The following is a 17,373-nucleotide window of genomic DNA, read 5'->3' on the forward strand; positions in this document are numbered from 1 at the left end:
AGCTTGGTTGAATGGACAAGTCCCGCCTTCCTCAATCCCTGGACTTTCGAATACGAATGATCCAAATCCTGCTCAAGCTCAAACTAGCAATCCATTTTACCCACCTGGATTCAGCCCAGATGTTAATGTGGCTGGCATTGCTGGTACTTCTATCATGCGCCCACCAAATTCGTCTGTCACAAATAACCCACTTTTCACTTCTGTAGCACCAACTATTGTGGGCCCTCATTCGACAGTACAGAAGAATATGGGGGAACCAAGTCATGATCTGTTGTATCCTTCTGAAATGACTTTCAAACCCCAAAATCCATATTATCAAGCTCATCAACACGATTCTCCCATCGTGATTGAGAAGATTGTTAAGAATGAAGAACAAAAGGAGAAGGCTAGGAAAGTAAGAAGCTTGGAGCAGAGTATGAGAAATATGCAAGGATTAGGAGGACCAAAGAGTGTTTCATACAAAGATTTGTGCATGTTTCCTGATGTCCATTTGCCGCTGGGGTTCAAAATGCCAAAGTTGGACAAAAACGAAGGTCATGGCGATCCTGTGGCTCACTTGAAGAACGAATGACAGTCAAGAAGTCAGTTACTGAGGAAGAATATTCACATTTCACAGTAATGTAGAGACCTCGATTATGTCCAGTGCCTTCTACAGGTAATTTGTCGTTTGAGAAAGTGATCCAATTTACCTCAAGGATCCTTCCAACAACTTTTTTAAAGTTGATTCACCTTAATCTCACTGGACACATATGACTCATTTAAAATATTCATTATGGCCTTATGATGATCTTCCGAGTGTATCAATAAAGAACAGAGAAATTTGTGCTAGTGTCTTCCTTAGTTGTTCTACAACAGAATATTTTGGTAGCTTCATCTTCTTCAAGAATTCTTCAGCCTTTTCCACAGTAATTGACTTCTTGACTGTCATTCGTTCTTCATTGTTTGTTTATTCTTTCTTAACTCCACTGGGGCATAACACCTCCCAGAACGGGTTAATCCCCCTACTTCATCCACCTCTTCAATCACTTTCTTCCCCTTGTGGATCACCACAACACGATCGTAGTTTCAGGGGACCGCCTTGGTATTAACTATAGGCAGCTGTTACTGGTTTAATGACAATGGGAGCTATGGGTGCTCTTTTTATGATTATAAGAGAGGCTTAGTGGATTTTCCAAGAACAATGAGCTTTGGTTTTACTTGACCTGACTTAATATTTTCTGGAATCTTTTTCTCTATGACTAAGGGAACATTCAATGATTCGGGCTTTGCTATCACCTCCTCCACTTCTGCAAGTTTTTCTTTCGTCAAATCCACAACATTTGCTGATTTTTCCAAATCAGTTTTAATCTTAATAATGGGCTTGAAGGAAACCACAGCATCTTCACCACTAGGTATCACCTCGAGCATGTTTGTTTTATTATGATCTGGCAATAGATTTTGATTAACATTTGGAGCGTCTGGACTTTGCACCATGATTTGTTGTGTGTCAATCAACTCTTGAATTGCTCTTTTCAAATACCAACATTTCTCTCTATCATGCCCTGAGGCATCAGAACAGTATTCACATCTTCTAGAATAGTCCAAGTTCTTCGGGGGAGGATTCAGGATCCTTCTCTCAATTGGGCTTAGAACATTCATTTTCCTCAACCTTTGAAAAAAGCTGGCGTACGATATTCCAATAGGCGTGAAATTATCTTTGCCCATGTTATCTTTCTTGTAGTTCGCTCTAGGCCGAAAATTAGACCTAGGAGGGCCTCTTTGAACTTGCGAGACTAGTGGATGATTTTGGATGGCTGGTGCACGCCATTGCGGGTAAGAAGGAAACCAAACATATGTTTGTGCATTATAGGTAGAATACTGAGGAGATAGAATGAAATATAATGAATTTTGTGGAGGAACATAGTGTCGTGGATGGTTATATGGGTCTTAGACATAAATTTGGGGTTGAGATTGTGCGTAAAGGTGACGCGCACCTCTCTAATTTTGTCGTGGACCTGGCACAATAGTAGCTACATCCTCTTTTCTTTCCACCAAAACATCCTGAACCACTTTGAATTGCCTGTATTGTTGCTTTCAAAGCGCCCTGGCTGATAATCTTTCCGGACTTAATTCCATTCTTTACCATCTCTCCAACTTTAATGACCACCAAATGTGCTTCCGATAGTAGAAAGCAAATGATGAAAATAATCAGGTTCTTGTGCCTGTAAAAAGATATCAATCATTTCAGACTCCTTTATCGATGGTCTGACTCTCGCAGCCTGTTCTCTCCATCTGATAGCATATTCTCGAAAACTTTCAGTTGTTTTTTTCCTCATATTAGCCAGTGTGGTGCGATCTGGCACTATCTCAATGTTATATTGAAGTTGCTGAACAAAATCCCGAGCCATGTCATCCCACACGTGCCAACGGAAATGTCTTGGTCAATAAACCATTCAAAAGCTATCCCTGCCAGGCTTTCTCCAAAGTAAACCATGAGCAATTCTTCTTTTCCTCCAGCTCCCCTTAATTGATTACAAAACTTTTTCAAGTGAGCCACATGATCGCCATGACCTTCGTATTTGTCAAACTTTGGCATTTTGAATCCAAGCTTTTTACTTTCCTAGCCATCTCCCTCTTGCTCTTCATTCTTAACAATCTTCTCAATCACGATGAGAGAATTGTGTTGTTGAGCATGATAATGTGGATTTTGGGGTTTGAAAGTCGTTTTAGAAGGATACAACAGATCATGACTTAGTTCCCCCATATTCTTCTGTACTGTCGAATGAGGGCCCACAGTAGCTGGTGCTACAGAAGTGAAAATGGGTTATTTGTGACAGACGAATTTGGTGGGTGCATGGTAGAAGTACTAGCAACGCCAACCACATTAACATACGGGTTGAATCCAGGTGGGTAAAATGGATCGCTAATTTGAGCTTGAGCAGGGTTTGGATCATTCGTATTCGAAAGTCCATGGATTGAGGAAGGCGGGGCTTGTCTATTCAACCAAGCTTGGTACATTTCCGCCATCTGTTGTTTCTATAACTTAATTTCTTCCATTGATGCTAATTCTTGCGAAATCAATTGATTTTGCTCTTCCTCACTGTCAGACCCTACACCCTCTTTACGGGTCATCTTTCTCTTTCCTTTGTATCTGGTATTGTATGGATATGATACCAATTTAAACCACAAACCAACCACCAACTATTTTATCTTTACTGTGACCAAGTAGCAAACGGATGAGTGTTACACATTTAATACATTATAATGTCACGTTGCATGTTACGCTTCTAAATGCATTTTCCAACCTATCATAGAAGGCCTTATGTTTCATCCCGGCTTTTCTAGGTACACTTTTCGAAAAGTTATGATCGAACCCATTAGAGGGTTGCCTACGTATCATGCCAGGACATGAATCAGATCTTGCGTAGTTCGGAAAAATTCTAACAAAAATGATTGATTTTTTAAAAAAATAAAATAAAAAATTAAATTAAGTGAAGTAAAATTATGTAATATATAGAAATAAACGACCAACTTCATTATATTCCACAATTTGCAAATACAAATACGACAAAATAACCCAATTCCTAAGAAAAAACCTACTAACTGACATCTAACAAATAAAACTAAACTTAAACAAATACAACTAACTAAAAGACATAACATATGAACTAGAAGTTTGAAAACTGAAACTAAAAAACTATGACAAAGGGAACAACTATGAACTTATACTGAACCCCAACGTCTCAAAGTCTTCAACTGATTCTTGTAGCTTTAACATGCTCAATCAAGGAGACTTCGGCTTAATATGACATCCCAAACCCAAGTATATGTCCTCCAATGAAGTGGTGAGATGCTGTGCGAAAGTTGGTACTTGTGCCAAAAATTCTTCTTAATTCAACTGTTGGTAGTCTAGACCCATTCTGGTGGTACCCTGCGCTACACGGCGGACCTACAATCGAAGGAAACTGAAGGCCAGATCCCATTCTTGGGCCTGTCGGTCACGGGAATCAATTATCTCTCTTGCACGCTGTCACAAGCAGAAGCAACCTCCAGCTGTTCTCGCAATATCCTTCTCTCACGTATCCACGGAGATCTCTCTCGGTCAAATTGTTATTGCATGTTCTTTTCAACTTCTTGCAACTGCTGTCGGCGAGATGCGGCAAGTTCTGCAACATGTGACCCCCTAGTTGTAGCCAATTTGATTTGTCCCCGAAGCGCGACCTCTATATCCGCTGACTTAGCTTTCTCTTCAGCAAATTGCCTTTGTTGTTCTTCTATTCTTGCCCTGGCATGCTCTAATTCCGCTCTCGAAGCTAAGTTGGCCTCATGATGTTCTCGCATGGCTCTCTCGATCCCTATCCTGATTGCAGCTTCTTGATCTATGGGGTCCCTTAACTGATAGTTAGATTTTTCAGGTCTAACTGGTGGACTCGACTGCTTTTCAAACCATTTACGATAGTCTGGGTGTACTTCTCCTTTCTTACGCTCTATGATCATTGTTTCAATTCCCATGAGACGACAACCATCCCAAATCTGCTGGGCCAATCCCTCCGGAAGTAGAATCTCTGATCTCACCTCAAATACAAACACAGTCATATTTTATGTTATGGGAATTACTTAACGTCTGCCTAGCTGACGTAAGGCCCGCAATGGCACATAAGGTTGAACACCCCTGATATCCATTAATAACAAGAACGGTCGAATGACAGAACTATGTATGACTTGCCTCCAGGGGAACTAAGGGAGATTCCAAGTGATTTTATCTGCCGTCAGAGAACGAAAAAGCTTATCCCAATCTCTAATTCCTTCTGGGCATTTATATTCTCTAACCTCTTTTCGTCATCTTTGATGCGATTGAATCGTTCTGGATCAAACCTTGCCACTGTAAGACATCGGTAAAGATGTTCCACAATCCACATCTGTAGCAAGATAATACATCCCTCGAAAAAACCCTTTCCTTTCTAACAAACAGTCAGAGCACGGTAAATATTGGCCAAGATCATTGGTACCATAGTGTAATCTTTCTTAATCAGTATATGTACCACTCCAGCTAAACGAATATTAATTTCTCTCTCCTCGGGAAGACCATAGTGCCTAAAAAGGCTACCATGAATGCAAACCGTCTATGAACTTTTCGAGCCTCAAAACTTCCCTTGTTACAGAGTTATTTACCGGACTTCTCAAACCTCTCTTGCCTTCCATATCTGTCATACAAAAACTGCAAGGAGACCCAACCTTTTTTCATTGACTCTTCTTTTGAGTTTTGTATGTTCATGAGCTTGTAGAACCTGTTTATCGAGATGAGTCTTGGGGCTATAAGTTTTTTTCGATGCATATCCAACATATGCCGTTATCTCCTCTAAAGTCAAAGTCAACTCGAAATTTGAAAAGCGAAATACATTGTTCCTCGAGTCCCATAAAGTCAGCAATGCATCAATCACCTCCCTACTAGGGTTGACTGACCTGATACTTGTCAAAAAAAAACAAATACTTATGTATCTCATCATAATCGAATGTATCCATTTCGTTCCACCACAACCAAAGCTGCAAAGGGGTACAATCCACAACCTAAAGCGGTATGCTCCCATCCCTCTTCCTTTTTTTTACCCTTTCCACTAACTGGAGGAGACATGTTATACCTACGCATAGGGAGACAATATTAGGAAATGTCTAGACTAAGGCGGAACTTAATTCACTAATTTTGACTTTTTAAACTTGACTCGTTAACATGACCACTAAATTGGGCTAAGATGCAAATAATTTTATTTAAAAATAGAAAAATTAAGAGAAACATGAATGACAACATTTTTATTCTTTCTAAAAGAGAGCACTTTTTTAATCCGACTCTATCGAAAATTTAACAACAAACTTCTAGACAATTTTGACCATGTGTTTGAAAGAAAATTACCCCTAAATACACTTAAAAGAAAATGACTTAGAAATAAAGAAAGAAAAATGATTGTTTTATATATGAAGTTATATAAAAATTTCAGCCTCACGACCCTTAAAGGTTCAGGACTGTTAAGATATAAATATACATTAATTTATCAAAACTATCTCACGACCCCTTAAGGTTCAGGGCTATTAGGATTTATATATTTTATATTTTATTTTGTAAAAACTTAGCCTCATGATCTCTAAAGATTCAGGGCTATTAAAATATATAATAAAATTAAATTTGAGGATAAAAGGAAAGAACAAAGAAGAATGGAAAAAATAACATAAAATAATAATACTAACGAAAATAGTCATTTTTTATTATTTTTATTTTTATTTTTATTTTTATTTTCATTTTTATTTTTATTTTATCAAAAAATATCTTTTAATAAATTTGTGAATAATAATTTTTAAGATACAGGGTCGTATCCCGATAAGGATTTCCTACGTATCTCCCTAAAGAGTGAGAATCAGACCCTTGTAGTTCATGAACTTGAAAAAAAATAACTATGTATATGTTTTAATCTCTTTGAAAAGGATATTATTAAATTTGAGGACAATCTTCTCTTTACATTTTGCCAAGTTGCCTAAAAACCAGTCAACAATCAAATAGCCTTTCAAATAAATGTCAAAGAGCACGTAGGATGCACATGGTGATCAAAAGAGGGACACTTGTCCTAGACAGACCGGGCCCTCTGTGTGAGTCCCGCTAAGTCAAATGCATATGATGCAAATAAAGCGGAACCTAATAGGAATAACCAACATTTTACTTATTTTCTTATATGATTTCCTTTTTTCAATTTTAACTTCTTGGCTCAATACTTTAGGATTAGATTGGATTTAAAGATCAATCTGTGAATTCAACATGCATATCACATCACTAGAATCACCATAGAAAGAGCTCTCTAAAGAAAAGAAAGACAGTCAAACAATATATAATGAAAAATAAAAAGGACACACATTTGTTGACACAAAGATAGAAGGATTTGAATAGAAATGACAATAAAATAAGACAATATAGATCCCAAACTCCAACACTAAAATAATTCGCGTAGTAGAAAGAAAAACAAAACAGATTACTAAAAATCTTTCCTCGTGAGGAGAGACTGACTTCTAAATTGTCGAACTTAATATTTTAGCCACTGATTTGCACGTCGGCCTTAATGGAGTCTTCATAACCATTGCTACATAATCTGTGTTTTTTTCTTTTTGAACCCAATCATTTTGAATTTATTGCCATCAAACTCTCTCCAAAGTAAGCCGTCAGCAGTTTCTCTTCCCCCTACTCCTCTTAATTGATTTCAAAACCTTGTTAGATGAGCCAAAGGATCACTTTGGCTCACCATGACCCTCTTACATGTCCAACTTTGACGTTTTAGACTCTAAAGGCAAGTGAACATTGTGAAATCTGTATAAATTCTTTTAAGGAATTTTTTTTTAGTATTTGCATGTTTCTCATATTTTGCTCCAAATTTCTCACTTTCTAGGCTATTTCTTCGTATTCCTCATTTCTAATAGTCTACACCAACTCATCTCAGATCTTATATCATTTTTATGGGTTGCCTGTTCTTTGGACCTGCTGTTGCATGGATGAGAAGCCAACTTAGCCACAAACCAACCACCTTAACACTATTTTGATTTTGGTGAAAACCAATATGTCAAAGTTATATTTTTTTTAAGATCACCGAATCCATGAAGGACTGCCTACATATCTCATTAAGATGAGAATCAGGTGTGCGTAGTTCATGAAGATGGGGTCGTGCCCGAAAAGGGCTTCCTACGTATCCCACTAAATAGTGAGAATCAGACCCTCGTAGTTAGTTCATGAAGACTTTAAAAATTGTCTATCTATTTTTTAATTTTTTTGAAAAATGATTTGTTAGATTTGGGGACAAAATATTTTCTTGTGTTTCGCGAAGTTGCCTAAAAGTCTGTCAACAATCAAATAGCCTTCTAAACAAAAGTCAAAGAGCACGTAAGATGCACGTGTTGGTCATTATAAAGTAGGTCACCTATCCTAGACAGCCCCGGCCCCTATGCTGAGTCCCGCTAAGTCAAATACAAGTGATGCAAATAAAGCGGAACTTAATAGAGATAACCAGATTTTGAGTTTCAGTTCTTCTAAGTTTAGCCTAATAGGAATAGATGTCTAGACTGGCTTACACGAGCGAGCACTCGAGTCGGGGAGGGACATCTTGTTCGGTAGCAGTGCTATTCCGCCTTCGTTGTCGATCTGAACCCCGCCTAACATGTGTGATTAATGATCCTTCACCAGATGCTTTGACACTCCAGCTATCTCAAAAAGAAAGTAAGATGCATACGTTGCATTCCTTCTATCCTATTTCAGAGATTCAGAGGGGGTGCAAGAGAAAACAGTTTATAAATATGGTTCAACAATATCAAAACAGTAAATGAGCGACAAGTAAGGCCAACAAACACAATATAAAAATAATTAAAACAAGTAAAGTTAATATCAAAAGCTCGAATTCTTATTATCCCCAGTGGATTCGCCAGAGATGTCACGCCCCTTTTTCGTCTAAAGAGTCGAAGATCGAAGGATTTTTCCAATTAAAATGACAGTTTTGAATAGGAATTATTTTTATTTATAGAGTCGCCACTTGGAATTAAATTATGGTGTTCCAAGTCACCTTTTTGAATTCTTAGTCAAAAGAAAATAATTCTTTTATTTTGGTCTGCGAAAACAGAAAACCGGGTAAGGAAATCTATTCACCGAAGGGAAGGTGTGAGGCACCCTTCGAGTCCCGTGATTCTAGCACGGTCTCTTTTATTAACTTATCTTGACTTAAATTATTTTGATAACTTATGTTAGGGCCTAATTTCGCTCATTTTTTTATATCAAAAATATTTGTCTACAACTCTTATATTAAATCGGTAAAAGTTGATTTTAGAAAAACATTGGTCGAGGTGCATTGTTGCATCCTCAAATTTTAAAATATTTAAGAAAGATGTGTATGCTGCATTCCTAATTGAGACAAAAAATTTTAAACTTGCCTAAAATTGTCTAGCGTTAAAGGCATTAGCTCGTCTTATTATAAATTCAGAATGTTTTTTTAACAATAAAATAAAGCAATTTTCATTTAAACTAATTAATTAATTTAACGATAAAAATTATCAAAATTTATTAATAACGAAAATAAAATAAGTTTGCCAACTCGAAATTCTACCTGATTTTGAATAATAAATTTAAGCAAAATTAATTTAAAATAATTAATTAATTTGATAAATAATTATATAATTTTATTGATAACAATGAAATAAGAATAATAAAATAATAATAATAGAATAAATAAGAAAAATATACACAACTACTCATATTCTGTCAATTTTATTATAATTCCCCTAAAATTAATTTCCTTAAAATAAACCCCAAGTCACAGATCAGGAACCAACTCAACCACGATGATCCCAAAATTTGATTCGAATAAAAACCCATTTAAACTACTAAATAACCCAAGACAGAAATTACGAAATCTGAAAAGCCCATACATGATTTTGTCAGAATTAACTCAAACGATGAGTTTTAATAGTTCTGTTGTTGGATCTGAATTTTTCTGACAGGCTTCTAATGTTTTCCAACGATGGAAAAAGAGAAAAATGACGGCGCGACGGCTGCATGTGTTGGGTGGTTGTCGAATTTTGGAATAGGGCGGCGCGCGGCGAAAACCGATGGAGGTGCACCTGTAAAGAACAAAGCCTACCTGCCGGGATTAAATCCAACGAGGCATGGCCGTGGTAAGGGTTCGCTGGCGTGGGTTTGCTGGCTGTGAAGGGGAAACAGGGAATTTCACCCTCGGCAGCCACTAGTGGCTGTTTTCCGTCGGCTGGAGCAGCGGCAACAGTAGTTTTAAGTGGATTGGTCGCCCGGTGGCGGTAATTTCCGGTGAGATTCCGACTAAACTCAACGGGACTCGCCGGAATCCGAATCATATTTGTTGTCTGTTATTTTCTTTTCCTCTCCCGAATTTTTCTCACTCTCAAACACCATTTTTCAGTTCACTGATTTTATTCTATTTTTATCAATTATTCTTCTCGATTTTTTTAACTAACTGTGGCTATTTCGGTATGTGCACTGCTATATGATAGTGTGCAGGCGTTCCAGTGTAAATTTTTCTCTATTGTGTGTGGTGTTATACATCTATATGATTCATTGATAAGGGTATATTAATACAAATTTTTTCATGTACAAATATAAATATACAGTAAACTTAATTGCATAGCACAATAACAAAAGTTCACATAATTAATTGACTACACATTAAATACTGCAAGAAATCACTTGAACATTTTCATTCAGTTCTTTTCATAAAAATTAACATAAAATGGTTCAAGATTGAATAAGAACCTGTGATTGCTTGAACTGGATAATAAAGCAAGAAACAATCGTCCCCGAAAACTTCAAGCAGAAACTCTAAACTTTAAATCTTTTCTTTCTTTGTTTCTTTCTTTTCCTGATTTTTTTTAACTCTGTGTTTTTCTTTACTTTGGTCTGTAGTATCTGATGATGATAGTGTATAGTGCAGAATGTACGTATCTTTTCTGGTGTGGATAGAAGACCTTAAATAAAGGGACTTTGGGGGGACAGTTATATCTGATAAAGGGGGAGATTTTAAAATTTTGAATTTATTTATTATTATTATTATATATTTTTTATGTAGAAGATAATAATAATGACAAATAAATAAAATAATAATAATAATAAATATAATAATAACTAATTAATTTTTATATTTAATAAAATACAATAAGAGTATAAATAGTCGAAAATAAATATAATTAAGATAGTATTAAAACTGCTAGCTTATTTATTTAAAATTTAAAAAGAAGAATATTTTTTTTTGAATTTTTGTATTAATTTTTAAAATTAGAATAAAACAAAATAAATATCCCAAAATTAACTTTATTTAATTATTTAATTTTTAACTAAAAATTTATTAAAAATAAAGTAAGAATTAAAATAATATCGGATCAAATATAAATATTTAATATCGAAAAATAAGTTAAAATTCAAGGAGGATCAAAAATCACGTCTCTACAAGTACTACTCAAGACCAGTACGTTTACCTTTCCAGCGATACTCATGCTTAAGTTTCAAATCAACTAACATAGACAAAGCATATGTTTTAAGCCCCCCCCCCCCCCCCCCCCCACCCAACCAGGTGCTAACATATTGAATATAATTATACTACTTAAAATAAATGCTCAAGACCAACAGAAATTTTCACCCCTATAGGTTAGAACATACTTGACCCTGACGATGATGGTGATGTCGAGCTCTCAACACTCTTAATATTGTCTCAGAAGCAAGCTGAAGGGGCATATCTTGTGACAATCTCTGCAAAGTGAAACCTCAACTCAGAGCGAGTAACATTGACATCTCTAGCGACTTTTCATAAAGTAACTTAAGCCAAATAGATGTTATTTGCCTTCTCATCACCTGATTCCCTTCAAACAGCACGAAAAAAATCCCAAACAAATACAGCATTGCCTAGTTATCTGAAATGATTTCGAGCCTGTTTGGATAGGCTTAGAGCTTATGGTCATAAGCCATAAGTTAGGAATACTAACTTTGACTTATTTTTGTTGTTTTGGCTTGAAACCAAGTTCTTAAAAAAATAAACAAAGTACTTACCCAAAAACTACAGAAGTGCTTAAAAGCACCTAAAATACGCCAATCCAAACAGGGTCTTAGACAAGTAACCTGAACACTTGGCAAATGAAACTACAAATATCCAGCCCTTCATATACCCCAGAAATTTAGAAAAAAGTAACCTGAACATAAATAGACCTATCAAGTCATGTCACCAAGGTAAATCTTTTTTTGGCCTTTCAAAATTTAAAATCACCATAAACAAAACTCAGACTTCCTCTTTCACTATAGAAAAGGCTATTCTAAAAGTTGATATCCAAAAGTGGTATCACTATGTTAATAGATGCATGATGAAATGTTAGGAACAAAATAAAAGGACCACTTCTAATGTGTAATGCACTAGGTGACTGAATATGCACCAACAGCTAAAATTAGGACTAGAAAACTTCAAACTTTCCCAGCGGAAAAAGAATATATTCCAATCCTTCAGATTTAAAGAACATGTTCCCGGTTTTGATAAGTGACAAGAAAATATTTCACACATTGCTAAAATAGCAATGACCACAAAACCCAAAGTTTTCAAGAGTAAAAGATTGAACATCAAAATTTCTGCTTTAATGAATGATGAGATGTTTTTCCCTTAGAATAAATTTAAAGGATGACTTTGTTTCTCTCCGCCATGTTCTATTTTATAATTTTGGATACGAACCATAAAAAAGAGATAGTTCCAGGTATCTTGGGCTTACTATCAAGGGAAATGGAGAGATTGACGAGGATGTCACTCGTATTGGTGCAGGGTGGAACGAAATGGGGCCTAGCATCTAGAGTTCTGTGTGATAAGAAAGTGCCTCATAAACTTTAAGGCAAGTTCTACAGAGTGGTTGTTAGACCATCTATTTTGTATAGGGCGGAGTGTTGTCTAGTCAAGAACTCGCACATTCAAAAAATGAAAGTGGTGGAGATGAGGATGAAGCAATGGATGTGTGGGTTAGCTAAGAGAGGAGGGATTAAAAACGAGGATATCCGAGACAAGGTGGGAGTGACTTCCGTGGAAGATAAGATGGGGAAAGTGAGGTTGAGATATTTTGGCCATGTGATGAGGAAAGACACATATGCCCCAATGCGGAGGTGTGAGAGGTTCGCTATAGATGGTTTTAGGAGAGGTAGAGGTAGACTGAAGAAGAATTGGGCAGAGGTGATTATACAGGACATGACCTTAGATAGGAAAGTGTGGAGGGTGTGAATTAGGGTAAAAGGTTAGTTGATAGGAGTGCATCTATAAATAGATAGGAGTTCATTGTCTTGTTTCCCTTCTTAGTAGTCGTAGTGCTACGCTTGTAGCTTCTTGTTCTTCAATTTTTGTTGATATTTGTTGTTTCATATTAGAGTATTGTATGCTACTATTTGTGCTTTTACCACCTATTGCCTCTAGTACTTCAATTACATCTTTACGTCTTTTTCTAAACTATTTTGTCTTGAGCCGAAGGTCTATCAGAAACAATCTCGCTATCCCACCTCTGGGATAAAGGTAAGGACTCCCCAAACAAATATTGTGAGAATACATTGGGTATAACGTTGTTGTCGGTTCTCCTACTATAAATACAATGAGAAAATCAATCAGATATTTGCCAGACCAATCAACCATGTTACTTAAAATGATATGGTGGATAAACGTATACTCCCTCCATCCCAATTTATGTAGCCTGGCACAAAGTTCAAGAAAAAGGAAAGACTTTTGAAATTTGTGGTCTAAAATAAACCTTAGACATTTGTAGCTACAAATCATTTCATTAAGGGTAAAAGATTAATTTTAAAGTTAAATTGTTTCTATTCTAATTATAGAATCGTGACATTTTTTTTGGGACGGACTAAAAAGAAAAGTATGTCACATAAATTAGGATAGAGGGAGTATTTGCTTTGACAAGGTATAATTTATTGAGGTTTCGAGATAATGGAACACTGTAACCAAATAGTACACCAAAAATTAGAGAAGATACAAGAAAATATTGTTTTCAATTAAAGATATCCGATCCTCTGTACTAATAGGGATCTTGTAGGTGCACAAAAAAACTATAAACAAAAGAGAAGTCTTAATCTGTGCACATATTCCACCCCCCTTGAATGCTTTTCTGTTCCTTTCCCTCCAAACCAACAACAGAATTGCTAGTGAAGCTACACTCCATAACAGGATAAAATATTAAGCAAAAAATAAAATGTAGCTACTTCTTTTCCAAGCTTGCTTCACATTTCCTCTCCTCATTGACCATTTTCTTACCCAGAAATCCCCAAGGATCAGTTGGCACACGATTCTAAATTTTGTAGATGATGGATCCCCTCTACCCTTTCCATTTAAATAACAGACTTTTGCTTGCTCCGCTGTTAGAACACGTAAACATCACACGTTGTAGTGTTGCCACTAAATCAAATCCTGGGGGGTAGAACAAGGCTTTTGTCTCCTAATTGACCATTACACGAATAATAAAGCAGGAGGATAAGTTTTGGTACCTCCAAAACTTGCAAAGGGTCTAGCATTTCTCCGTGAATGTGCAACAGGCGGACAGCAGCTTTGAACATGGGCTCTTTGCCATTCATTGACTCCAAATACATTTCAAGCAGCCTAAAAAGAGACAAGGTATGAAAAGGCTAAGAGAGCTTCTACTAGACCAATAATCTGAAGAAACAAATGAGAGAATACTGTACTAACTGCATGTAAGCATCTGGCCTACCGATCTCGGCACAATACTGTTCTGCAGCTTCACAGTCTTCCAGCTTCCTGTCAGGTGAACACAACTTTATATTACAATCCCAAAGATAATCATTTATTCAGATTATTTGCAGATTCAACAATAAACTACATATTTAGCAACAATGTGGGTACTAAGCTTTCAAATATTTTCGCATGTTTTACGTGAGGAACTTCACATGTAAAGCAGCAGTAGAGTATGTCAACCATACATAGCCCAGATCCGGGAAACAGAACGTTTCTAGTTGTTCATTAGTTATGATAAAGCCTGTTGTGATGTACCCAAGCAATAATCAAACATTTATGAACTTACAAGGCAAGAATTTGAAGCACTAATGTTTCTTGACCGAGCTTCCTGCAAAGAATAGCCTGTAATGAAACCATCAATAACACAAGGACTGCAAATCACAAGGAGAATCAGACAGTTAAAGCTGTTAACCAGCAGAGATGCATAGGGCATTATTTCTATGAAAGGCCTAATTATTTTACTGACCTTCTCAAGCCATAACTCAGATCCTTCAACCAAATCAAGAACTTCATCTGGATCATACAAGTCAGACGACTGTAAAAATATTTGCAATCTCTCTCTGACATGAGTTTCAAATATTGAGTTGTTTCCACAGTCTGAGACATTTATCTCCTTTTGATTTACACCTTCAAAATTTTGTGTAGTATGTTCCTTTTCATTGGCATCAAGTGCCGATTTAGAAAGCAAGAGGGCATAAGTTGTATGGAACCGCGTGTCACCGGAGTTTTGATCTTCAATTAACCACTGGAGATATCTGCATGACAAAACTTCCAGCTTATAATTCGCAGAAACATATAGACAGCTAAATACCTCATTAAAATAGAGATACATCTTTATAAGGTTATATTATCCAACCAATTAGGCACCCAAGGACACCAATGTTAAGAAAAAATAATTTAAAAATATCCAACAAATTAATTGTTAAATATGATATCATTATTAGATAATGTAGATATGAGAATATCTCTATAATAAGATAGTGTAGATAAGGGAATACCCCCAAATCCCCATAATTAAGCACTTAAAATATTGTGTAATATTCTAAATAGATTCCTTCCTTATTTATTTACATTCACTGTAACACTATTTAATCCCACTAGCTTGAGGGAATAATCAAGACACTAATTCCCAAACTCTCTTCTCTTCTCCTTCTAATTTCTCATGATATCAAAGCCCTCCTTTCTCTAATCATCCTTCTTTTTCTTAAAACAGATTCTGCAAAATAGAATTGCAGAAACAGATTCTGCAAATTAGAATCGCAGAAACAGGAAAAAGAATCTGCAAAACAGAATTGCAGAAACGGATTCTGCAAAACAGAATTACAGAAACAGATTCTGCAAAATATAATCGCATAAACAGGAAAAAAAAACTGCAAAACAGAATTGCAGAAACAGATTCTGCAAAACAGAAAATAGAAAAAAAAAATCTCTACATCTGATTTCTACATTTTCTTTTTTTGGTGATAAAGCATGCCTCCACACGATAATGACCACCCTAGATACACAAAAAATTTGGCTCATAACAAAAATGGTATTTTGCCCACACCTGATTTCAGGGATGGGTCATCTATATCTATCACTTTAACTGCAACAGCATCAGACTATATTGACTACCTACAGTACAAAGCATCAAAACAGCAGTCATCAACTTCATCAGCTGCTTGCACAATGCAAACCTGGTAACTCCTTTGCTTATGTCATAGTCTTTATCTCAGGAACAATGAATTCTTGATCCTGGTGCTTCTTACCATATTTCTGGTAACAAAATACTCTCCTCTTCCTACCCCTTCTATACTCTCTACAGTGACTTCGGCTAATGGATCAAATACTGTTGTAAAAGGGATAGGTATAGCTCATCCTCTGCCTTCCAGACCTTTAATGTAAGTTCCTTTTCCATTGAATGTTCATATAATCTTATTTCCATTAGCAAAATAACCAAAAACCAGAAATGTGTTATAACATTCCTTGATGATTTTGTTCTTCTGTCGGACCGGAGCACGGGACAGATAATTTAAATGAACATGAGTCACAAGGATTGTAACATTTTGTAAGACACTGGTATGTTGGACTGCAAACATATGGACACACCCGTGGATCTAAATACTAAGCTTATTCCAGGATAGGGTAGCCTCTGAAAGATCCTAGCAAACATCGGAGACTTGTCAGCAAAACTCAACCATCTTACAATCACACAATGAGACATCTCATTTGTTGTTAGTACAGTTAGCCACTTCCTACAATCACCTTGCGATAGTCACTAGAATGCATCGCATTCTGCGATATATCAAAAGCTCTCCGGGACAAGGTTTATTATATGAGGACAAAGACAAACTGCTTACAAAACATTTAGTGTACAGTTGTAAATTTTCAAGTCATCTCATGTTACATCACTGTCAAAGTTCCTACGACTGTGGCCGAAGCATTGTTTCATCCAGGTTGGCGTCAGGCTATGATTGAAGAAATGACTGCTTCGAGTGACAGTGGTATTTGGGAGCTTGATCTTTTACCAAAAGGCAAAACCATTGTTAGTTGTTGTCGGGTATCCCCAGTTAAGGTAGGTTCAAATGGAGCTATTGATCATCTCAAAGCGAGAATAGTTACTAGGTATTACACTCAGATTTATGGCATTGACTATGGAGATACTTTCCCACCTGTTGCCAAGATGGCTGCTATTCGTCTCCTCATATCTATGGCAACAATGAGACATTGGCCCTTTTTCCAGCTCAACATAAAAAATGCATTCCTTTACGGAGAACTTGCTGAAGAGGTTTATATGGAACAACCACCAGGATTTGTTTGTTGCTCAGGAGAGTCTGGACTAGTATGTAGACTTCACCGATCCCTTTATGGTCTCAAGCAATCTCCTAGAGCATGGTTTGGTCGTTTTCGAGCTATTTTCCAAGAGTTTGGAATGATTCGAACGGAAGTTGATCACTTCGTATTTATAGGCATTCATCTAAAGGCAAACACATTTTTTTAATTGTTTTATGTTGATGATCATGAAGGAATTTCTCAACACCTTTCAAGTCACTTTTAGACTAACGATTTGAGCAAGCTAAAATACTTTCTAGGAATTAAA

At 36.3% G+C, this 17,373-nt stretch overlaps 1 protein-coding gene across 8 annotated transcripts in view; it reads right to left on the reverse strand.

Annotated features, from left to right (window-relative positions):
* Positions 1-17,373, reverse strand: part of LOC107859811 (vacuolar sorting protein 3) — a 46,344-nt gene that overhangs the window by 10,829 nt on the left and 18,142 nt on the right. The window contains exons 8-13 of one of the 8 annotated variants that reach the window (XR_007052438.1): positions 14,761-15,049; positions 14,581-14,636; positions 14,229-14,297; positions 14,030-14,141; positions 11,180-11,269; positions 8,080-8,254 (exon numbers count right to left, since the gene is read on the reverse strand). Coding sequence is in view for 4 of the 8 variants with exons in the window: in XM_047407177.1 (XP_047263133.1) it covers positions 8,214-8,249; positions 11,180-11,269; positions 14,030-14,141; positions 14,229-14,297; positions 14,581-14,636; positions 14,761-15,049 (652 nt within the window). In the remaining 4 variants the exon portion in view is untranslated. Of the gene's footprint in view, positions 1-8,079; positions 8,255-11,179; positions 11,270-14,029; positions 14,142-14,228; positions 14,298-14,580; positions 14,637-14,760; positions 15,050-17,373 lie in introns of those variants that run through there. The other 7 variants (XM_047407177.1, XR_001671447.2, XM_016704921.2 and 4 more) reach the window with 7 other exon arrangements.

This window comes from Capsicum annuum, chromosome 2 (genome assembly GCF_002878395.1).
Source record: "Capsicum annuum cultivar UCD-10X-F1 chromosome 2, UCD10Xv1.1, whole genome shotgun sequence".
Classification (NCBI taxonomy): domain Eukaryota; kingdom Viridiplantae; phylum Streptophyta; class Magnoliopsida; order Solanales; family Solanaceae; genus Capsicum; species Capsicum annuum.